Source organism: Metarhizium album (genome assembly GCF_000804445.1).
Source record: "Metarhizium album ARSEF 1941 chromosome Unknown scaffold_10, whole genome shotgun sequence".
Lineage (NCBI taxonomy): Eukaryota > Fungi > Ascomycota > Sordariomycetes > Hypocreales > Clavicipitaceae > Metarhizium > Metarhizium album.
The window spans coordinates 446,539-470,080 of NW_024467584.1; the positions used below are offsets into that span (position 1 = coordinate 446,539).

General features: G+C 56.6%; 6 protein-coding genes across 6 annotated transcripts; 3 read left to right on the forward strand and 3 right to left on the reverse strand.

Moving 5' to 3' along the window:
- Positions 1-186: 186 nt before the first annotated feature.
- Positions 187-8,905, reverse strand: MAM_04568 (glycosyl transferase, group 1 family protein; the record flags this gene model as incomplete). The annotated part of the gene is made up of 3 exons (XM_040823366.1): positions 187-7,596; positions 7,677-8,495; positions 8,837-8,905. 3 exons carry the CDS (start codon positions 8,903-8,905, stop codon positions 187-189), a joined length of 8,298 nt encoding a protein of 2,765 aa, XP_040678619.1.
- Positions 8,906-10,332: 1,427 nt separating this feature from the next.
- MAM_04569 (spherulin 4-like cell surface protein) lies at positions 10,333-11,599 on the forward strand (the record flags this gene model as incomplete). Its single annotated transcript, XM_040823367.1, has 3 exons — positions 10,333-10,416; positions 10,512-11,171; positions 11,285-11,599. The coding sequence occupies 3 exons, from the start codon at positions 10,333-10,335 to the stop codon at positions 11,597-11,599; spliced, it is 1,059 nt and encodes a 352-aa protein (XP_040678620.1).
- Positions 11,600-12,847: 1,248 nt separating this feature from the next.
- On the reverse strand, positions 12,848-13,663 carry MAM_04570 (cell surface protein; the record flags this gene model as incomplete). The annotated part of the gene is made up of 2 exons (XM_040823368.1): positions 12,848-13,189; positions 13,295-13,663. The coding sequence occupies 2 exons, from the start codon at positions 13,661-13,663 to the stop codon at positions 12,848-12,850; spliced, it is 711 nt and encodes a 236-aa protein (XP_040678621.1).
- Positions 13,664-15,862: 2,199 nt separating this feature from the next.
- MAM_04571 (UDP-glucose 4-epimerase) lies at positions 15,863-17,218 on the forward strand (the record flags this gene model as incomplete). Its single annotated transcript, XM_040823369.1, has 1 exon — positions 15,863-17,218. The coding sequence occupies one exon, from the start codon at positions 15,863-15,865 to the stop codon at positions 17,216-17,218; it is 1,356 nt and encodes a 451-aa protein (XP_040678622.1).
- A 2,273-nt stretch (positions 17,219-19,491) lies between these two features.
- On the forward strand, positions 19,492-21,192 carry MAM_04572 (Cytochrome P450; the record flags this gene model as incomplete). The annotated part of the gene is made up of 2 exons (XM_040823370.1): positions 19,492-20,012; positions 20,100-21,192. The coding sequence occupies 2 exons, from the start codon at positions 19,492-19,494 to the stop codon at positions 21,190-21,192; spliced, it is 1,614 nt and encodes a 537-aa protein (XP_040678623.1).
- A 2,016-nt stretch (positions 21,193-23,208) lies between these two features.
- On the reverse strand, positions 23,209-23,542 carry MAM_04573 (uncharacterized protein; the record flags this gene model as incomplete). Its single annotated transcript, XM_040823371.1, has 2 exons — positions 23,209-23,444; positions 23,512-23,542. 2 exons carry the CDS (start codon positions 23,540-23,542, stop codon positions 23,209-23,211), a joined length of 267 nt encoding a protein of 88 aa, XP_040678624.1.

Genomic DNA, 23,542 nt, shown 5'->3' on the forward strand with positions numbered 1-23,542 from the left:
CGTATATATTTCTACCAGGAATCCATTTTTTTAGCAGCCCATTAGGCTCTGTGCAATTGCAATTTAATGACTCGGGCGGCTCGGCCGTGTCCCTCCTACGACAAAAAAAAAAAACATGGCGTCTGATGGCTGAAGCAGCAGCGTTGTGCGCCAAGATCGAGAGACAGGGGCAGGGGTACGCGGAGGCTAAACATGTTGTTTTTCCCGCTGGCTAAAGATTTCGCGCACGCTGTAGGTGCTCGAGGCGATGGAGCGCCAGCCGGCGCGTGACAGATTCTCCTTGCTGCACAGCGAGTTCCACGACTCGGGCGTCAGGCGGGACGACCAGGTCAAGGGCAGCGAGGTTGGCGTGCTGGAACCCGTCGCGACCATCCGCGTGCGGTGCGACCTGCTGCGGTACTTGCCGATCCACAGCATCTGCTCGTGCTCGCGCAGGTAGCGCTCTGACGAGAAGTTGTTGAGCACGTTCTGGCGGCCGCGCATGCCCAGAGCGCGACGCTGCTCCGTCTTGGCGTAGATGCGCTCCGAGATGCGCTTGACCTGCTCCGGCGTCGGCATCGGGTATCCCAGCACGGGCACCTCGGCGCCGGGCGGGTCGTCGGCGTACTCGGCCCACCGGCCGAGGAGCCCCATGACGCTGATCTGCGCCCGGGCGAGCGACTCGGAGTCGTTGGGCGGGACGACCTCGCTGAAGCGGTCGCCCGTCTCGCGGTCCGTCACCACGCAGTACGAGGCCCCCACGTCGGTGCACACCACGGGCACCCCCGTCAGCGCGGCCTCGCCCATGGCCAGCGGCAGGCCCTCCGAGATGGACGAGTTGAGGAACAGCCAGGCGTCTTGGAGAACCACTGACGGGTTGCCCAGGCCCTTGAGGATGCAGTAGTCCTGGAGGTTCTTGGACGCGATGAGCTCCTGACACTCCGTGGCAATGGATGCCGCCCGCTCCTGGTCGCCGTACACGTGGAGGCGATAGTCCCTGATGCCCCATTTGTTGACGATGATGTCAGTCGCCATGATGGCGTTCTTGATGTCCTTTGCGTACTGGACGTGCGACAACATGACCACCGTGGGCTGGTCCGTCTTGATGGTTTTGATGGGCTCGAATTTCTCCATGTTGCAGATGCCGTTGACGACCGGGTCGATCTTGCGCTCAAACGTCCGGCGGTGCTCGACAACACCCTCGGCGGTGCCGAGCTCCACCTCCCATCCGGGGTTAAAGTAGTCACAGCAGGGCAGCACGACATCGGCGTGGTGCTCAAGCAGAACGCAGCTGAGGTGTGTGAGGGAGATGAGCGAGCTGTTGACAAACGGCGCGTCGTACGAAACGGCCGAGCTCATAAAGGTGCTAAACTCCCTGAAACTGATGCAGTGGTCCCAGATGTGCAAGGTGCAGTTGCGCTTGGCCTTGCAGACGATGCCGTACGTGGCCCCCGTGAAGTGGTGCGACGCTTGAAAGACGTCGGGAATCTCCTCGGGGACAGGCAAGGAAAAGATGAAAAGGTAGCGGCACCACAGGTCCAGCGCCGAATCGAGCTGCTTGAGGCTGGGCTTCTCAAAGTCCCACCACTGGGAAATGTTGAAGGCGCCCTCCAGGGTCTCCGTCAACCACAGCTCGCGCCACTTCTCCTTGACAACAGGGTGCTGCCACACGTCGTTCCAATTACGCGTCTTCTCGAAATAGGTGTTGAGATCCACCAAGGCCCTGGTGGCCTCCTCGATGTGCTGGCGGTTCAGGTCAACCGTGCGCGAGCATTTGACCAGGCTGCTGAGGATGGGCAAGAAGTTCCGTGTTATGTCTGCAGTGCGCGTCATCTGTGATCGCTGCACCACGGCTGAGTCCAGTTTCCCCTCCAAGACCCCATGTGTCGGGTTTAGGAAATCCAATCCCCAGAGCGGCAGAATTGTCAGCGACTGGACGTTTCGCTCAATTTGGAACCGCGGAACGCCGTAATCATTGGCCGACTCGGCGACGACGTGCCATTTGATTGTTTTGAGGTCGTTGACCATGTCCCTTCGACAGGCAGACACACCGCCCGGATCATTCGGCCATGTCGAGGTATCCATGGCGAGAACATGGAGCTCCTCTGGAGTATCGTGGAGCTGCGACTCCAATTTGCGTGTGTTGATCCGAGCATCGCCACCGGGACCAAAGCTATACAGATCAGCAATCTTGTAGGCAATGTGCACCCATGAACTGATGCTCGGGTCAAGATCAACACGGGCCATGATGCTATCGGCCTGGGCGTCAAGGTACTTCTTGGCACCCTCCAGGCGGCCAAAGTCACGCATCCTCCAGTATGGGCGCATGATGTAGTCAGAGCGGAGAAGCTTCTCGTCGAGCCATCGGGCACTGATGGCGTCCACTTCGCGGCCGTCTTTCCACGCCTTCCAGAGCTGGGTACGCGCCACCGAGGTGGGAATCGGGTACCTCTTGACGTTGAATCCAAGAAGTCGGGACAGGGGGTTCGTCTTGATGGAGGAGAAGGAGAGCAGCGGGTTTTCACTCTGGAAGCTGCACTTCTCGGGCTTCTGTAGGACATGGAACCAATCTTCCTTAATCATCGGTGGGGCCACTATAGGATTGCCGTTGAGAGTGACCGACACCTCGGGGTGGGATTTGTGTTCAAACCCCCAAGAGGCGTGATATACATTTTCACCGTGGATAAACGTAGCCTCCGTGACGGTGGAGAATGGGATCCAGTGCTCAAGAAGCTTCTGAGGGTTGCGGGGAGGCATGCTCCAAAGCACCTTGATTGTTATGTGAGGGAAGGTATACTCGGCCCAGAGCAACTCATCCTCGTGCTTGGCATTCTTGCGATACCAGAACTTCCATGTAACGCGGTTGACACCCCTCATGGCGGAGCCAGACGTGATGTATCCCCGACGGTCATATTCGACAACCTCGCCCGTGCGATCGCCCGATAGGCACCGACGTTGAAGAGGTAGTCTGGATTCGCCGTCCCGGTACTCATAGTGGTACGTGCTTGCAACCACCCCTTTGTTGTAGACCTCCCTTTGTTGTAGGACCAGCTTGTCCGTGTATGTGTTGACAGCCACCAGCTTCTGAACGTCGCTGGGCTCTTCATCGTGGCGACCGTTGTATTGAGACACCCTCAAGCTTCCGTCGGCTCCAACAGTCCAGAACCAGGTAGAAGGACCACTCAAGGTTTCGGTGATGACCTTGCGCCTTTCCAGGACAGTGGTCATCCCTTTGATGTGTTTCTGGATCCTGGCCACGGGCTCCCGACCGTGGAATAAAACCAATGGAACTAGGACATTCTGCAAGAATTTACAATATGACCAGATAGCGTTGAGAAAAAAGACCAGTGGCCAGCGGAGCGAGCCGGGCTTGCTCTGAATCACAAAATCCAGCTCTCTCTGGTACTCTGGGTCGGCTGTCAAGGAGAGGACTAAAAACTTTATGCACAGGTTGACCTTCTGCAGGATGCGTGATGAGACGGGCTTGATGAGGGATGGGAGCCTTGTGTTGGAGAGCTCGCCACCAGACGAGACGATAATATCGTGCCCTTCGCTGCCAGCGTGACAACTCTCCGAGTAACCCTCGGCCTCGAGATTGTGGGCGTAGTTGAGGATGGCGTGGGTGAGAGCCACGCCCAGTTTGCAACGAGCGATGTGCCAGTCGATATTTCCAGGAGAGCCGCGCGAGGACGTTCTCTGCTGCAACCAGACTTCCTCATCATTCGACAAGGGTTCAGACGAGCCATCACAACGCCGAAGTAGGAAGCGCCGAATATGCTTGGGAAGCAGGTCCCACTCACGTTCCACGTCCACGCCGAGAAGAACATAGCGAAGCAGCGTCTGGTTGCCCTCACGCATTACCCGAGTTCGCTCCGCGGGCGACGCCTCGAGCTGTCGCTTGACGCCTATGGGAAGGGATATCTCAACATGGTGAAAATGATCAACAACCAGCAACTCGGCAAGGATGGAGTCATGGTACGATAGGCCAAGAAGATGCTGCGCCGTGGCCCTGATAATTGCTTCCGAGATGACCTTCCAGTGACGATAAATTTTCGCCGTACCTTCATCGTGGACATAGTCAGAGTCTAGAATGACAAAAATGTGCAGCACTTGGCCAAGATGACGACTAACGGACCGGATGTCAATGTCCGACGGGGAGAGATGATGGGAGGACACGAGCTCGACGACAATCTTGCCAGACTTCCAATTTTCCACAGCCGCTTGGAGCAGCTCGCCCGCTGCTGGGAAGGCGGCCCTGAGGATTTCAGGAGCTCGGAGCATCCTGTGCGGAGATAAAAGATCAATAACCCTTTGGCCAGGATGTTCAGCTGGATCGAGAAAGTACCGCTCGTCCTCTGGCAGATTGCGACTTGACTCGAATAATTTGCAAACGCTGCTCTGGGACAACTCCGGGAAGGGCTCCAGGGCACTGACAGAGTAGGTAACGTTCGGTGACTCCACGTCGTGCTTTTCAACCGACTTCTCAGACATTAGCCCAGACTTCAAGAAAGTTGGCCAGCCTAGGTTGGTATAAAAGAAGGACCAAAGACAGGACGCCCACGTAGCAACACCCAGACATATGAGGCCGCTGTACCCAAAGCCAGGGCCCGTCTTGTGCAGTACAAGGCCGGTGGGAAGACCAACAAAGGCGCCAACAGCGAGGGCAGCGGCGCTCCTAGTTCCACAGAAGATCTTGTTAAACTGATACCAGAGCAGACCAGAGTAGGCGACGATGTATCCCAGGAACGTAATGGTGTTGTCGCGCGAGGATTGGAACACCCACATAAGAGCCATAAAAACGGCAGCACCCCAGATGTGCAGGAAGAAGAACTTGCAAAGAGACCTCCAGTAGAGACTGCGTCTGGCTTGAGCCTCTTCAATGTTGATCTCTCGAAGGGACTCCAGTGAGGAAATGGGTTTCTTGGATTTTTCGTTGGCAGCTGTCCACAGAGGCTGAGATACGATGTCGAGAGAAACGGCGCCGACGAGGTAGTAGCACAGGCCAAAGCCAATGCCTAGTCGAAATTCCTCGCTGTTGGCAGCAGAAAGGCCGACCAAGCCGCCGCCAGTGAGAAGAGCAACCCATTTATCCAAGAGGGCCACGACGAAATAGAGAAGACCAGACCAGATGTCGCGACCAGTAGCTCGCCAGTGCAGGAAGGCACTGTGTAGCTTGAGTCCTTTCTGCATGTTGGTCAAATTCTCCATGCCGGCTTTCAGAGTCAGGTTCCAGGTGGTGCTGTAGGGCAATGGCAAGGGAGTTCTCCTATGCCTGCAATACCACCGCATGAGGAACATGGTAGACTGGTAGCCTTCAGCCAATTTCCTGACGAGTAGGTCCGGGGAGGCCCTGGAGAGGTAGAAGCGGTTCGACTCTTTGAGGACAGCGGCGTGGATCGCGGCGCGCGCCAGGGGCATCACGTCTTTGTCATCCAGACTGGCGAGATTCGCGGCGGTAGCATTCGTCCCCCTGCGATACCAGCCGATTACTTCGGCGTCGGTCACAAAGGGAATGTTCAAATACCAAGAGCTCCATTGTGAAATAATGTTCCGGGCACCTAGCAGGAGAGCGATCAAGAAGCAGCTGAGAACCGGGAGGTAGACAACGATGTCGCGCCCCGCGAACATGCTAACAACGGGTGAGATGAACATGATGGGCATACAATAGAAGATGACGGTTCGACCTGACAGGAAGCTTGACCCAGGGAGCTGGTAGATGGACAGGGCATTCAGGACCAGCAGATATGTGGACAGCATCACAAAGTAGTACAGAAAGATGAGTGCAGCCTCTAGTCTCTGGACAAACGTGATGACAATGAAGCCGCCGATGGCTGCGACAATTGTGGTGGCGAAGCCGGCGACACATCGGGTGAGCACGAACATGTTCATTGCAGGAAAGGTGTTTGCGTAGAAGTAATAGCTTCCACCTGAGCAGATCCAAGCCCCAAATGAACCGCTCATCAGCAGAGCTAGCATGAGGGCCGTTGTTGCCATAGTCTTCTGCTCCGAAGACATATAGGTGCTTAGGTATAAGCCACGTCCAATGGTGGTGAGCAGCATAACGTCGATAAGCGCAGGCACGGCGAATATGGCAAAGAAAGTGATTTGGTATGCTAAAGCCACCTTTTCCTTGCCGACGTTGGGATCAAGATCAACCTGCATGGAAGCGTACGTTGTCGGGAGCTCTGTAAACATCTCGTCGCGCAACGGCGGCTGATACTTCATATAGTATTCGCGGTATCGGCTGGCAATGATGCGACCGATGGCGCGTGGAGTGGCATCGAAGAAGGAGTCGCAGCGCGAGCCTAGAGCGAAATTCTCGGCGAAGCAACCCGCCTGATCGGCACCGTGGTTGGGGTATACATTGCGATCCAGGACCTCAAGGTAGACTTCGTCAAGCGCAAGCTTGCGAAATGCACAGAAGACGGCGAGAGCAAAGATGTCGACACCAGCATCGACCGGCCCGCTTTGCACGAGTTCCTGGATGCCACGGCTCAGCTCCTCAAGAGCCGAGGTTTCCCTTTGTATCAGAACAGAGTACAGACGATTCTCAACTTCCGCAAAGAGGCTGACGGCCTCGGCACGATCGGGGGTACAGCAGCCTTTCCCAGCGAGCCATGACAGACGAGACTCAACCAGGTTTTCGGCAGAGATGGCGCCGCTCAGGTAGTCAACAGAGCCAAGAGCGCGCTGCTGGGTCAGAGACGGTTTGTCGAGCAGCTGATAGTCGAGGCAGTCACGGATCTTGGCCAGGAACTCTGAGCTGACTGTAGAGGAGTGTAGTTGTCGAGTAAGCAGGAGGGCCTCGGCTGGCGAGAGACGCTCGAGGTCGTTTACGATGCGAGCACCCAGCTGCCACGCCTCGTCTAGTCGACCTGTCCTACGCGCCAAGGTCTGTTCAGCCAGGAGACACTCGGCGCATGTAAGTTGACGACTGGATAGAAATGTATGCAGAATCGTTGCTGTGCGGTCTTTGGCCTTGTTGGACAGATGAAGAGTAATGCAATCCGAGGGTTCGAGGGTGTACAAACCCCAGTACTGCGTCCCGGAGTCGGTCTGGAAGCCGGAGTGCAGGCCCGAGAAGATCTTGATGCGTGCATCTTGCTCATTGTCGGGGGCACATGTACGGAGCAGATGGACGAGATCGTGGACTGCATTGAGCGTCTTTGGGCTGAGGTCGGGGTCGTTGCACAGTGTCTCAATTTGGCTGCACACGGTACCGAGTTCGTCAGGCCCAAGCCTCGTCAACAGGTCAAGATCGGCGAGGCCACTCTGGTTCACGCGAATCTGTGCAAAGTCGGCAAAACCAGCCTTGTGGCCGAGTTGAAAGCAGCCGAGCCCTACGGAGTCGAGATCAAGACCAAGGTCGAGGTCCACGTCGAGGTCGACGCTGCGGTCCCGGGGCTCAACTGACAGGGCACTTGTCTTGGCCGAGGAAGGGTTGAGGAAGGGATCGCGTCGGGCCGAGGGAACCGGCGTGCCCTGCGGCCGAGGCACCGGGACCTGATGGGCGTCGACTATCGGCGGGAGAAGACGAAGGCGTGACGAGAGGCCTGGAAGAAAGGCGGATATGGAGTCACAGATGGCATCCCGACTAGCTGAGGAGGTGATGGCGATCTGAGCCTGTCGGTCAGCAGGCGGGGCCCGACCAGGCGGCTCGGCCTAGGGTTAGGTCTAGGGTTATAACCCTCACTCACCTTGTCGTTGGCACGCCAAGTGTCGTGGGCGCTCATGTTGGCCTCATTCTTCAACCACATGAGGGCTCCCAGAGGCTTGGCCGTCATGGACCGGGTGCGCGCAGACTCGGCATTGAATAGCGCATCGGCGTGCCCTACCCAGCACAGCGCGCTGTTGTACGTGCACCAGTTGTAGGCGCGCACGACAACGGCGAACTGCATTTCCTTGTCGTTGTCGACCGTCTCCCACATGACGAGCGCAGGACCATGGGCCACTCGCTGTGCGGCGACTGCGCGCATCACAGTGCGCATCGCCGCCATCTGGAAGAAGTTCTGCCGGTCACCATCTCGCCGGATCGTGCCGTTGCGGTAGACGATGCCCTTGATGTGCTCCATGTCAATCGCGCGGGCCTCCTCCTCGGCCAGATATTCTGGGCACGACAGCTCGAGCCACACATCGAGCCCGAGCTTTCTGATGTAGCTGGACAGCTCATTCATGACTGCTGTCTGGAAATGCTCGCGGAAGCCGGCGAGCAGCACGCCGCGGTACCCGACGAGCAGATGCCGTTCCAACGCCTCCGTGACCACGTTCAACTTTTCGATGGTATTCTCTGCTTTGCCGCCCGAGTGACAGTGCTTGGTCAGCACATCCACATTGATACGACCAAGCACATGCTTGGAAATGGGCTGGCATGTCTTCAATGCGTCTGTGACGCCGTCCTGAAAAGGATCGAGAACGAGTATGTCCCATTGAGAGAGGAGACGATGCTGGGCCGCGGTCGGGGGGTTGGCTAGGCTTCCAAGGAAGACGCCAAAGGAGTTGAGCTCTTCCTTGGCTATCTTTTGTGAAGTGTCTCTCGTCTGGGGACTTGCCGATTTTCGCCGTAAGCTCGCAAAGTGACGAGCTACTTGACGCGGGAGTGAGGATTTCGGACGTCTTGTCTGGATGAATCAACGTTATCATATGAGTTCAGCTTCCGTAAGCAGCAGCCATGCCTAGGCTTCATACCTGACAGCGCCTAATGAATGATCGACAGGCTCCGTGTAATATATATGACGCTCCCAGAACAATACTGAGGAGTAGGAAACCCGCGAGAAGCTATAGATATCGGGCCCCCCTGGCGTCAGTATCAATGCTGCTCAGTGTCGGCCATGCACCCAAGTTAACGAGATGTTCTTACTAGGTCCCACCAAGAGTCGATCATCAAGTGCCAACCAACGGCCGACAACCCAAGATGGCTAATCGCCATTGTGCGTTTGCGAGGGGCTTGCGGAAAATCAATCAAACAAAGGGGTAAAGACAGGCGGAGGGAGTGAGTACGAAGGCGGTCTCATGCCATGTTCAAGGCGGAGTCTTGGATATAATTTTGTATACAGGTAGCACCAGGCACGCGGGCACGCAGGAACAAGCGAGTGGTATAACAGAAAAGTCCTCGGCATCCAGTTGTATTGAAAGAAAAGCTGAAAACGAGGAATCTTTATGTCGGCACCGTGGTCACAAATGAGAATACTCTACGGAGTGAACGAGGGCCAGTACTCCACCAGCACAGACTTGCAAGCCCTTCGCGTTAGCTTTTCCAGTGCCCTGAAGCAACGGATCCCGTGTACGAGATGCCATGTCCCGCTTGTCACTTTATGGCGTTGGACTAACGCCCCTGCCATTTCATCTCTCAGCTCCGTCGGTGGCCAGACTAACAATAGGACCATGGAGTACGCAGTAGTGCCGTAATCAAGGACAAGTGTGCATGGGCAGGCAAAAGCTAGTACTCCGTATCTGGATGGTGCAGAATGCAACACGTCTGTCCAGGACTCCAGGCAGGCATGTCGGTGGCGTCGAGGCGAGAGAAGACAAGACGTACGTGCGCGGCTGAATATACGGAGTACAATGGCATATGAATGTTCAGCCCTACTGCTCACCGACTTGCAGGCCTCCCCCTCCCCTGATAGGAGAAGACGTGATAATCCCAGTCAACCATGACAAATTAGACCATGTGCTCGTTCAACCCAGGCTGACACGGTAGTCATAACTTATCATCTCGTGCTTGTCTTGACTCCTGGGATCCCAAGCGGGTGCGTATGAGGCTCTTTTCGTCCACCCCAGGCCGTCAGTGATGCCTTATTACTGCACGGAAGGGTGCTTTGTTCCCTCGTGGGTCGTAGGCGCAAACTTGAGCAGACACTTGGGGCGCAAAATTTGGTGGTCGTCAATTTGCAAGGGGGCCGCACGAAGCATATCGGACGCCGACAGCAAGGGCTATCCCGGCAATTTGCGAATCTTCCACAAGCTCGTCCGTATGCGCGACGGGGCATGGGTCACGGAACCTACTCGTAACCGCCTGATTGACGGTTCGTCGGCGACTCTGGCTCCAGGGATCCGAGACGATACCTGGATTTCGGGCCAACACAGAAAGGGATCGACGAGGCCTTTGCGCTATCGATGTGCCCGGTTACGCCATGGTTGATGGATGGGCTCGGAGTGTAGAATTTCGCCTCTGAAATTGTCTCTTGTCTTTTTTTTTTTTCCCTTTACTCCGCGGTCGGTGGTTGAATGCAATTTGCCCACGAAGAAGGAAAGCATAAGCCCAACGTCTCTGCCACTGTGTGCTCGCCACGGCCCATGAGGCTAAGTACTGAGTACTTACCTAGGTAAGTACCTAGGTACCTACCTGGTTTGAAAATGGTCCATCTGACGTGCCAATCACCAATCACCAATCACCTCTCTCAACTCCGAAACCTTGGCCAAGCAGGCAAAGTTTACCATGTATAAGAGCGAGCAAAGCAGCATCCTTGGATTTACCTCGAAACCTTTTTTTCATGCCGGGTTGTCAAAGAAAAAATTAAAAAATTCTAATCCAGCCGAGATCGCACCTGATTGGCCTTGATGAATCTCGAACGGCATCTCCCCCGGCCCTGGCACCGCACCAAGTGGTTCTGAGCGACAAGCGCGGCCGTTGCCGTCGCCGTCGTGGTTGTCATCGTCGTCGTCCCTTTGGCCGTTCTCCTCCCACGCAGGAACCCGCGCTACCGTCCGGGCACCAACGTCATCGTCCCTCTGTACATCTACCCCCTTGTCGACTCGTCCTGGTCTCCGCTGTACGACGCGTGAGTGTGCAAATCCCAGCAGCGTCCGCGGCTGGCAATCATGGTGACAGACAGAATGGCAGCGTTCATCGTCGACCCGACGTCAACTTCACCGTCATTGTGAATCCCAACAGCGGCCCGGGGGAGACGCCCTACCCGGACGCCCGGTACGACGCGGCCATACGGCGGCTCAACTCGTACCCAAACGTAGAAACCGTGGGCTACGTTCGGACGGGCTATGCCACGCGCAAGCTGGGCGACGTCACTCGCGACGTGAGCGTCTACTCGGGGTGGTCTAGCAACGCCAGCTCGCTCGCCATGCACGGCATCTTCTTTGACGAATCTCCGCACCAGTACTCTGCCGACGCCGTCGACTTTATGCGCGCCGCCGACAGCTTCGTCCGGCAGACGCCGGGACTGCAGGGCCGCAGGATGGTGAGTCGAGTCCGCAAGATGCGGGCATCAACATGCCGCCCGCTTTAGTCCTTTCCTCTGGCCTCTGGCGAGCCGACCAGTTAACCAGTTACGCTACTCTGGCGTGTTTTCAGGTCATCCACAACCCTGGCGTCATCCCAGACGCCCGCTTCAACAGCAGCGACGTGGGCGTGACCGTCGTCTTCGAGGAGACATTTGCCAGGTGGCAGGACCAGAACACGCGCCTGGCCGCGCTGCCCAAGACCAGGGCCGCGTACAGCATCATGATCAGTGCGGCGCCGGCAATGACCAATGGCACCATGAGCGAGTTTGTCAGCACGCTGTCGGACTTGGCAAAGTACATCTTCGTGACCAGCCTCGGCGAGGACATGTACAAGTCGTTCGCCGGCGACTGGCTCGACTTTGTCGGCCAGGTGCCGCCCACCTGAGCACTCGACGATGCTGCGCACAAATCATCAGCGCTAGCTGGCTGCGCCATGGCCCACGGGATGCCGAGATGCGGATACCGACGCTGATGCTGCCGGCAGAATGGCCATGGGCAAACGTGACTGGTCGGACCTGCGGTTGTCATAATACAAAGAGCCTCTCGCAGACGCATCAACCAGACTCGACTACGGAGTGGTCGGTAGGCTTGGCGCGAGCTGAACGGGGGTGCTGGCCACTGGCGTACGGGAGGACGGAGCACCCTGAACCGAAGCGGATAGAACAGAGGAATCATCAGTCGATAGATCAAGACAAGTTGAAAGATTTACTTTTTTACCCTTTTCTCCGAAACGTCATAGCGTTGCGGCCTCCGGGATGTGGCAAGTGGGGGCCAGGGGGTTGGGCAGGGGCCCCTGGTCAATTGCTCGGGGCGCTCACCATTTTTGCTTGGGGCGCTCAATACCCCACCACAACCCACTTTTTATGCGGCAAGCCCTGCTGCCATGCCCTATAGTATATTCTTAGTATAGATATATAGCAGCTTTACTTAGTACTAAAAAAACTTTATTAAAAATTAATACATTTTTAATAATACTATAGCTATATTAATAGGCAGCAGCTTTTTCCTTTAATAATATTATAATGCTTAATAAAGGCTCTTTTAACCTCTTAAATCTGCCCTTAAATTTATGGCTCTTACTAAGCTACAGCAGCTTTAATAACTTCTATAAAGCTGTATAAGAGTTTAGCTAGTAAAAAAGTTATGCCTTTAGTAAGAGCTTTATAAGGCTAAAGACTCTATAAACAGCATTTAATAATTGCAGGCAGGCTGGCTTAATTGTAATTACAGCGGCCGTTAAAGAGGGCCTTAAGGCGCTGCTAAGAAATTTATATAAATTACTCCGTACATAAGCACCTTTTTAATTAATTGAGGGCAGCCCATATATTTGTAACCAAGAATGTACTGTATGGCAGCAGGGCCGCTAGACCAAAAATAGGGCGTTGTGGGGTATTGAGCGCCCCGACCAAAAATGGTGAGCGCCCCGAGCAAATTGACGGGCAGGGGGCGGTTCTTTTCTTTTCCATTCCGTTTCTTCCTTCCTTTTTCATTTTGCGTGCGTGGCGGCGCCTGGCTGCTCGGGCGTGGCGTTGAGACAAGAGCCGAGACAAGTCCAGCTGCATGCACCTGGCAGCTTGGACGTGCGCGCCGTGGCATCCGCATCATCCATCCATCCATCATCCATCATCCATCATCAATCACATCCATCATTCGACAACGCCGCCGCCGCGCTCACTGCCGCCACGAAATCGAGCCAGCTGGGCCCGAAGCTCTCGTAAAAGTCTTCGGGCAGGTCCGTGGCAAAGACGTACTGGCCTCGCCTGCACAGCTCGCGCACCGCTCCCCCCAGCTTGTCCGGCGGAATGCCCGAGATCTGATAGATACACCGCTCGTGCTCGGGCGACAGGTCCCTCAGGCGCTCCTGCAGCTCCGTCTTCAGGTAGCGCTCGTACGGCTCTTCGCAGATGCACACCAGGTCAGGGCTCCCAAAGGACGCGAGGTCGCCCTCGGGGGGCGTGCCTGGGTTGTGAACGACCTGACGCCTGATTAGAAGGAAACGACGAGAATATGGACCCGCCAATCCAATATAAGATGGGAACCGAACCGAACCCATGCATCATGGTCCATGGATGGCCCTTACCGTACGCGTCCCGGCCAGCCCGGGGTTGGTCTTGATGAAGTGCCCCAGCCGCTCCAGATACTGCGCCCTGCCGGCCGAGTAGTGGTTGGGCGTCTCGTCGACGTAGATGCCTTGGACATGGAGCCCGGGGATGTGCTGGTGCCGGCTCCAGCTCGCGTACCTCTCGATTTCGGCGCACGCCTCGGCCAGCGCCTTCTCGCAGTAGTGAATGCGCACGTAGCCCACCGTGTGGACGTTGGCAAAGGCATTCAGCCTGGGCACCTCGCGGACGTAGTCGTTGCCCGGCAACGGATCCGACCCGGGGCCGCTGTTTGGGTTGACCACAACTAGGAAATTCACCTCGGGGTAGGCGGCAATCCTGCGCAGCATCGTCGTCATTCTTTAGTCCTCTGGTCTGGAGTCTCGACGCTGCGGTCCTGGGAATCGGAATCGACCCATGAGTCATGACCTACGCATCATACAGCGGTTTCCACGTGGCTTCGCTGAGTGGATAGTAGTAGAGTGGCATCACCACCCATGGTTTTTTGGCCATGGTTGACGCGAGTGCCGGGCAAGGCAATTCGGCAATGTCGAGAGGAAAATCCCAACGTCGAGCAGGGGTGTTTGCGGGATGGCACTAACTAATAAGACACAGGCTGAAAACTCCCGTATTTATAGCATCACGCTAGCAAACACGTACAGTGAACTCCTGAACCGCGTGGCTCTCGACGCTGGCACCTCTGGGGGCCAATAATTCCTCACAAGTGGGTACGAAGGCTTGCAGCTCGCAACCTGCCTTATCAACGGTTTGCGAGTCTGACATGGAGGGCCACTAAAGACGCATATGCGGAAAAGCGATGATGCATATACCATTAGTCTGGAATTTAGTGTGGCTTGCGTCTGGTCAACTTCACAGGCTTGTTGGTGCCCGCCTTGTTGTGTGTGTGTGTGTGTGTGTGTGTGTGTGTGTGTGTGTGTGGTTTACAGTTGAATGTGCGTTGTTTGAAGCTATTAGCGCCGCCGTGCCGGCGGCTTGTATAAGTAAATTAAAGTTGACTAGTCGTTTCTTTGCCCAGCACGAGTCGAATAACTGCCGCAAGATTGAACCGTCATAAATCTCTTGCTTGCGGTTAGGTTGCAATAGCGTTGATGGCCTCTTCTGTAGTTGTATGAAATGCTTCAAGTTTGCAGGAAAATACGGAAGGGCAGAAGTTGAAGAGTTTAAAAGAGGTTTGCTGTGCAGCGCCGTGCGTCGTCGTGATGTCGTTGAACGGGTTGAAAAGGTTAAATTCAAGCAGCTTGTGAGTGGTGGTTGTTTTTTTTTTTTTTCGTTGGGCGTTTTTAGGCAGCAGCCGTGCGGCAGTAGGAGCGGTGTGGCTGAAAAAAAACCCACTAGTACCTTTACTGCAACAAACATACGTAACAGGACTTTCCCTGATTTGGATCAGCTCCATCGTCTATGCAAAAAGTATCGGACTTTCCGTATCGTGTGCCTGTGAAATGGCCCTGGCATCGACTCCCAGAGCCATGCCATGCCGGCAGCGAATAACAGAACCCTGAGCTGGTTGTCAAGCTCACCAGACAAGAAGACAACTTCAGCTCCAAACGCCACCGGTAGGTGCCCCGGCCCCCGCTGACACTGACGACGCCTCTGGCACCCGAGTCCTGACTCCTGACTCCTGACTCTTGATGGCATCACACACTCGTCCAGCTCATGCTTGACTTGTCCGTGGGCCATGGCTCTGCACGCAGGCCGTGGCGCTCTACAAACATTTGAGCGGCTGAGTGGTGAATGTGAGGCGCTCCCGTCCCAAAATATAATCCCTGGATACTCAGGCCGCGTGTGCCCCTGATATTCGGAGCAGCCTCGAATCCTGACGAGCAGTTACGCGCCACAACTGGGCACGCACCGAATCCTGGGAGCGACAGTGTCCACAGAGTGCTTCAGCACATACACGCGCTTATCTATGGCCTCATGGCAGCAGGCACTCCGCGTCGCTGATACCGAGTACGTGCGCAGGGAGCACTGAGCACTTGGGCTTCGCTTCGTATCTCAAGTCTCGAGTCTCGAGTGTCAACCCCTTGCCAATATTTCGCCGCCCTAGCAGGCACGAAGTCGAGCTGCGGCCCGCCATGGTCCACGGAGCCATGCGCCGAGACGGCGACTGCGAGCGTTTGCCTTGCCCAAGAGATTGCGGGAGTGCCTGTGACTGTTTCCACCGGGCTTGGTCCTGACTCCTCACCGTATGTATCCTCAACTCGCCATGGATCCCATCACCAGTGAGCGCGGAGAGGCTTCCCGGGGATCAAATGCGCAAGACTCGGTCCCGGGACAAGCTTGTAGTAGCTACGACCACGCCACGTTGTCGTTCTTATTATACAGCCGGTCATGCTGCCAGACGGGCTGCAGGATCGGATCTGCATCGTCTTTGCTGCCGGCTGTGTCGTACTTTGTCTTGTTTGATTCCTTTTCACTTTGCATAGTAATGAGCCGGCAGTGCGACGTCTCGGTACTCTTCCGGTTGCCTGCTTTCTCTGCCTCCTCCTCCACGCTCTTGCCGTCGGCCGCATGTTCATTGCTTTGCTCCCATGGACCTGGAAGATTCGTGCGAACTCTCCCCCGGGACCTTGTCTCGGCAGTCAGCAGATAGCACACCGACCGTCGCAACGTGGACCACAGAGCCTGACGACTCGGTCCCCGATGTGACTGCCGACGACGGCTCTGCAGTCTCGTCGGCGTCCCTGTCCGCTCGGCGCGAGCAGTACGTCTTGGTGACGGGGGGGCTGGGCTTCATCGGGAGCCACACGGCCGTGGAGCTCCTCAAGTCCGGCTTCAACGTCATCATCGTGGACGACTTGAGCAACAGCTTCCGCAGCGTCCTCGACGGCATCCTGGAGATAGGGCGGCGCTACTACTGCGAAGCCAGCGGTCCCCGTGGACACGGCACCTGTCCCATGGTCGAGATGCACCAGATAAGCTACCGCGACCTGCCGGCCATGCGCTCCATCCTCGAACTTCACTCCTTTCCCAGCCCGACGGGAGAGATTGTGCGCTCCAACATCGTCGGCGTCGTCCACCTGGCGGCGTACAAGGCCGTGGAGGAGAGTGTCCGCCACCCCCTGCGATACTACCAGAACAACGTCAACGGCCTCGTCGACCTCATGGCGCTGCTCGACGAGTTCGGCGTCAAGACCTTCATCTTCTCCTCCTCCGCCGCCGTCTACGGCTCGCTGTCGCACCGGGCCCGCCCCCTCCGCGAGGAGAACTGCATCCACCCGTGCGAGATGGCGCGGGAGCCGGCCGGCGCGGAGCAGCCGCCGCCGCCGCCGCCGCAGTCGTCGTGCGCCGTCATCGCCAACCCCTACGGGCGCACCAAGCTCTTCGCCGAGGCCATCCTGTCCGACCTGGTGGCGTCGGACCCGTCGTGGAACGTCGTCGTCCTGCGCTACTTCAACCCCGTCGGGTGCGACGACTCGGGCCTCCTCGCCGACAACCCGCGCGGCACGCCGTCCAGCCTGGTCCCCGTCGTCACGCAGGTCATGACGGGACAGCGGCCCCGTGTCCAAGTCTACGGCGGCGACTGGGACACCGCCGACGGCACCGCCGTCCGCGACTTCATCCACGTCAGCGACCTTGCGCGCGGCCACACCGCCGCCCTGCTTGCCTGCCGCGACGGCCGCGTCGCCGGCAGCTACCGCACCTACAACCTCGGAACCGGCGCCGGCCACTCCGTTCTCGACGTCGTCCGGGCCATGGAGGCCGTGTCTGGCCGGCCCATTCCGCGCGCCGTCGTTGCCCGCCGCCCGGGGGACGTTGCGAGCTCCGTTGCCGCCGTGGACCGCGCGCGCCGCGAGCTGTGCTGGGAGACGAAGAGGACGCTGCTTGACGCCTGCCAAAGCGTCTGTGGTCGCCTGAAGCTGCTCCGGGCCGGCAGTGCGGCGTAACGTCGCGCCGTCGAAAGGGTGTACGAAACGCAGCATAGTAACTGGCGTTGCATGGATTCGCGTGGACGGCATATAGACAGATGGTGGTTTTTGTACTTGGTAATATTTTGGCATGAATACCGTGCTTGTCTTCGATGAAGTGGTCTAGGGTGAGCGCAACTTGGGCTCGCAGCTTTGGCAAGCTGATGCCCGCTGTTTTTGGGAGAGTCTAGTCTCGAAAAAGTACTTCTACTTATTCTAGTTATAATTCGTTGTTCTTGGTGCGTTTTATGTATTCCAAGTGGTCTGTTTGCGTGTTTCAACATCTGGACGCACCATTTATTACATTACAAGACGTCAACGTTGGTGCAAGTCGTTGCCGTAGATGCCGTCTGTAGTGCTTAGCTAAAAGCAGCAACTGGACAGAAAGGGCGCCATAGGCGAGGTTGTAAAGATCTTTGTGTACTTGAATAGTTAATATTTCGGGCACAAATACAAGTGCGAGAGGTTTCGATCAAACTACTCTAGGGTGGGCGCAGCTTGGTTGGCAGCTTCTTGGAGCAAGCTGCTGCCAGGTGCTCTTTTTTTTTAGAGAGAGAATCTAGTCTGGAACAAGTACTTCTAATAGTACTCTAGCTATGATTTCTTATCCTTGGCATAGTTTTATATTTTGGGTATCCTAAGCAGCCTGTTTGCTGGACACGTGTGTATAGTGTGGTATATGCAAGTGCGTTGCTGCAGACGTGCCCTTGTGCCCAGCCATAAGCGATTAGACAGAAAGCTGGTTACAAGGTGGCCGAGAATAACAGCAAAATCCGGCAATCGGGACACCTGCAGTGAGTGTAGCGGAATCGCGTGACGAGCTCTGGTTTCTGTGTGTTCCCCAGCAGATGTGCAGTCACGTGATGAGCTTGACGTGATTCGACTCAACGAGCCTCGCAGGCTTGCAACTCAGTCCATCACCTTCTTGGCCAGAAACCGTCTGTCATAGATAGCTGAAGACATCTTAACAGGGTACTGTGTTCGCACATCTTTCCTCTTCCGCTAGGCAGTTTACACACATCCCGGTGCCTCCATGGGTCGCAGTTGCGGGCCAAGTCCTCGTTCAGCTAGCATCTGGTAAGCGCACCGAGAGTGTTTGAGATCCGGAACTGAGTCGAGGATCAGAGCATGGCAGGTATGCTAGCATCGGGTGATGCCCACCGCACCTGTTGACGTGTTTTCAAAAGCCTGCAAGGCGGCTTCGTCGCAGTAGTATCCCTTCAAGCCTATGCTGACCCAACGTCCGCCGCTCATACGCAGCGAATGCATAATCCTGCTGTATTATATCAAATCCTCTTCATCCTGTAATTGATTGGGCTCGTCAGTAATACGCCTCCATCACCGCGGCGAGACGGAATCATCGCCGCTCTGCAGTGTCTGCACCAGTAAGGTGCGGTCTGGAGTCAACGTACATCACACCACTGATGCTTTGTTCGAGCAGGTCATATCGCCAATACTATCGGACTTGGGGGTCAACCCCTGGTCCCTGGCCCAACGGATATCCCAGTTCAACGTCAGGCAGCCCGAGGCACAGCCGCCAATGCCTGTTATACACGTCTGCCGCTCAGTGACAAAGACATGACTGCTCATTTTTGTGCGACGCTCCAACTTGGGTTGAGCAGACTCTGGTGTCTCGGGGATGGTTGTCAGCACCGGAATCTGTTTCTTGCAGATGGCCATAATCGGTCAGCCGTCGCTGTGTAAGCGACGAAGCAGTCCCCTCGGGATAAATCATCACCAGGACAGAATCCCACTCCAGCAGTGGACAACAAATACCACGTTGTTATAGCTTATTGAAACGGCCACGAAAGCTTATGTCAAGACCGTCAACAGCGACCAAGTTGAAGCAAGATGCATATCCCAATGCGTGTATACCATGACAACCACCGGCCCAAGTTGCACATGCAACTCTTTTGATGCCGGCATAAGTGTTACATGAGCAGCATCGACAATTCGTTTGCCCGCTCTCCGTATACGTCACAACTCCAGGTTGCTGCGGCTGTCCATTGCCGTGACCGAAGACGCCATCTGTCCCCTGGTTGAAACGAGAACAGATCAGATTGCAGCTGAGCCCGAAAGCATGCGCAAAGACACACGTCATGCCTCCGTCCTCCACACGTGCCAGCCAGCCTGCTCCATTACGCGTCTCCTTTCATATTTACCCGCTGACAGACCACCTGGTGTCGTCTAATATCTTAGTCAAGTCCTCCCCCCTCCGTTTGCCGTCACAAGTCTTGTTGATCGGCCGCAGGATGGCAAGCGTGCTCATCGCCGGCGTCGGCGTCACCATCGTCACCTACTTCATCTACCTTGTCCTCTTTCGAAAGCGCCGCGTCCATGACCTCCCGCCCGGCCCCAAGCCAGTGCCGCTCCTGGGCAACGTCAGAGACCTTCCGCCCGGCGGCGTGAGCGAGTTCCGGCACTGGCTTCCCCATAAAGACTTGTACGGCCCAATAAGTTCCGTCAGGGTGCTCAGCCAGACGATTGTCATTCTCCACGATCGTGATGCGGCACACGAGCTGCTGACAAAGATGTCCTCCAAATCTTCGGATCGTCCGACGTCAGAGTTCGCCAACAACCTCTGCGGCTATGGACGCTTGTTTGTGCTCGGAGGAGACGACGAGCGCTTTCGACGTTGTCGAAAAATGGTACACCAACACATTGGTACGAAAGCCTCGGCTGCTCGGTTCGACGACACCCAGAACCTGGCGACGCACGAGTTTCTGCTGCGGGTGTTGCTTGAGCCCTCTGACTTGTTCAAGCACCTAGACGAGTAAGTTGACCTCGTGGCACGGCACGGCATAGCGAGAGCCCGGGGGTTCCCGGACCCCAGCTGACGATTATCGCGCGCATCTCGTAGCCTCGCCGGCGCTTCCGTGTTGAGAATCACCTACGGCTACACGATCAGTAAAGGCCCGAAAGACCCCCTCGTCGAGCTCATTCAGCTGTCGTCAAGCCAGCTTGGTCTAGCCGGGAGTCCAGGGGCTTGGGCCGTGGATGCTGTCCCGGCCCTCAAATACCTGCCGGACTGGTTCCCAGGGACCGGCTTCAAGCAGACTGCGCGGCAGTTCAGAAAAGTGGCCGAGCAAATGGCCCAGGTCCCGTACGAGTTTGTCCTGCGGCAAATGGCCGCCGGGACGCACAAGACCTCGTTTGTGTCAAGGCTCGTCCAAGAACATGACGAGAAATCCAACAGCACAGCGCTGACTCCGAGAGACGAGGACGAGATCAAGAACACGGCCGCGGTCATGTACCTCGGAGGCTCGGAGACCATAGCCACTGCCATGCGCGTCTTCGTCCTATGCATGATACTGTTCCCACAGGTCCAGCGCAAGGCTCAGAAGGAGATGGATGAGGTCCTGGGGCCATGCCGGCTCCCGAGTCCGTCGGATCGCCAACGCCTGCCCTACATGGACGCCTTGGTCAAGGAGGCCTACCGGTGGTCGCCGGCAATCCCGCTGGGCCTGGCGCACGCCACGTCGGAAGAGGTCGTGTGCAGTGGGTATTTCGTCCCCAAAGGCTCCATCATACTGCCTTGCGTGTGGTGGTTTTTCCACGATCCCAGCGTCTATCGAAATCCAGACGACTTCGAGCCGGAACGATATCTTGAGCCCCGGAACGAGCGCGACCCGCGTCTGGATGCCTTTGGCTACGGCCGCCGCATGTGTCCTGGCAGGTATCTTGCTGACACTCTTCTTTTCCTCACGTTCGCGCAGCTCCTCGCTTCCTTTACTATCCGCGAAGCCGTCGACGAGCAGGGCAAGGGCGTCCGCCCAGAACTGGCACTCGGCTCTGGAATTGCCTGCTTCCCAAAGGAGTTTCCGTATGCGATTACGCCGAGGAGCGCGGCCCACGCGGACACGATTCGGCGCCTGGATGCGAATCGGTTGGGAAAGACGGCTGATTCTGACCGTCTTGAGATTGAAGCACTCATGCGTAGATGGGATGGATGAGCGCCACCCAAAGTTCTTCACGGCACGTGGCACTTGTGAGCTGGGACACCTCTGCATCGTTGAGCTTGTTTTCCCGCTCAAATCGTGCGGCGTCACACATCTTGACTCTCCGGGTGCTGGTACCAGGAAACGAAGGGAGACGTTCCCCTGAGTAGCTCGCTTTGGGAACAGGCAGATGCTGTAGATTGCAACTTTCGACATCTGAATCTGACCATGTGGCATTACGCGGTCCCACAGGCCGTGATGAATTGGCCTCAAATTGTGCCGTGCTTTGCATTGTTCCACGGACAAGCCTGCTTGCGGCTGCCTCGTACGCGCTCAATGCCTCATGATCCTGATCCAGGTCAAGTCACGACATGTCTCGACGACCCGGCTCGCATGCAGTCAAACTGAATCATCCCATGTTGACTCGACGAGCCGGAGTTGTCGGGCGCGAGACAAGTGTGTCCGACACGAGACGACAGACGAGGCTAGGGCAGCAACCTCCCAGCCCTACCAAAAAGAAGAAAATGAATCGAGATGCTGAGACAGCACGCACATGTCATGTGTTTCTCGTCAATAAGGCGGCCATCTCGCGCCTGTTGGCTTGACAACGCCCGGATTCCGCACCCAGCTCGCATCTTGGTTCAGCTGTCCGCGTGGACACTTTTGGAGACGTTCAGCCGCCAGTCCGGATAGGCGGCAACGAGGTGCATGATATAGTGTCGAGAAACGATGGGCAATCTGACCGGGGTCACGGAAGCAGGCTGCGTTTCGTCTAGACACGTCGCGAGAGTTGCGGACGCGTGACACCAGAGCGTCAGAGACGATGGGCACACATTCACTGCGCAACTGAGCTTTGATTCTCTGAGAACCGGATTACTTTTACTTCGGCGAAGCCTCGTCTCCAAGGACCAAGACTATTGGATGTCGCCGAGCACTAGGATTCCGCATTGGTTTTGCACAACACCACACCGCTGGTGGCCGAAGCTCCCGTGATGGCGAAAGCTCCGTGCAGCGCTGCGGCCAGGTGGTTAGTCCAATACGGAGCTCGAGCTCGCAAGGGGCGCGGAATCAAGGCGCGGCCATTGATTCTAATCTAGGCCAAGTGCAGATCATGCCATGGGGAAACCCGCGGCGCAAGTTGCCATCTCAACGCCGCCGGTCAACACTCCCAGCGGCCCTGGTGGCGTTCCAGGTGAGTCGCCCTGCCCGAGTTCCATGGATGCGGTGAGCCCGGCATCACGAGGCGCTCCGCCGGTGCATCCTGGAACGGCAGAGCTGGCTGGGGGCGGTTGGCAACAGCGGCAACAAACGGACTGGAATCCGCCGTCACAAGGCACCGCCGGACTTGGCCCTCGAAACCGTCCACAAGCATGTCATCAAGTCCACGGACGGGGTGGCTCATGTCCTGGACAGCAGGACATGTTTCCCGATGCCATTACGAGAAATGAGTTGCATCACCAGCCCAGTGGCAGTGCCATGTACGAGATGCCGGGCAAACAAGATAGCTGAGAACGTGAGGGCATCGGGGGCGGGTGAATTCCACACCATCTGCCCAGGTGCCTCGCTTGTGAAAAGTACAGTTATGGGTTGAAATTGTTGAATCAAGCTTGCCTGCCACACTATGACCCAAACTATGCTGAGGTTATGTTGCTTCCCCATACTCCTTTACGCGGATGGAGGGAGCATGGGCTCACTCCAGGGCTGGAGATGAGACCAAGTGGGAAAAGGCCGTGCTGAATGTGTCCTTGGGCTTACGCAGACGATGACAACTCGATGCTTCTCAGCTCGTTGCGGCATGACCATTCCACACTGTCAAGGTGCGAATTGGAGCGGCGTCAAAACACGACTGGTTGAAACTCAGATAAGCCCATAGCACCTCTTGATTAAATTTATATTTTCGCACAAGCGATCCGCCGACTCTAGATGCTGTCTCCAACTAATATTCAACATTAGACGTATTAGATCCACGGCCTCTTTGCTCAGGGCCTCAGGCCCAGCCAATCGTTCGCGCTCATCTCCTTGCTCCTCCGCTTATGCCAACATGACAGCCGCAACCGAGAGGCCAATGATGCCTCCGAGGCCAGCAACAGCCCGGCCGTTGGCGGCGCTGGTCGGCGGCAACGTCGAGGATGGGACGGTTCCGTTGCCACCCGGAACGACGGCCCGGGTCGGCTCCGTCGAGGTAGTCACGACGCTGGGCATCGGGAAATCGTCTTCAACCTCACAGGCCTCTGTTTGGGCGAGGACGCTGTGGGTGCCGGCAAGGACTGCAAACAAGCACTGGTTAGAGACTGGACGTCCCCGGGGTCCAGCGACAGCTGCTGCGGTGCGTACCTAGAAGCCCGACGGATAGGAACGCCTTCAT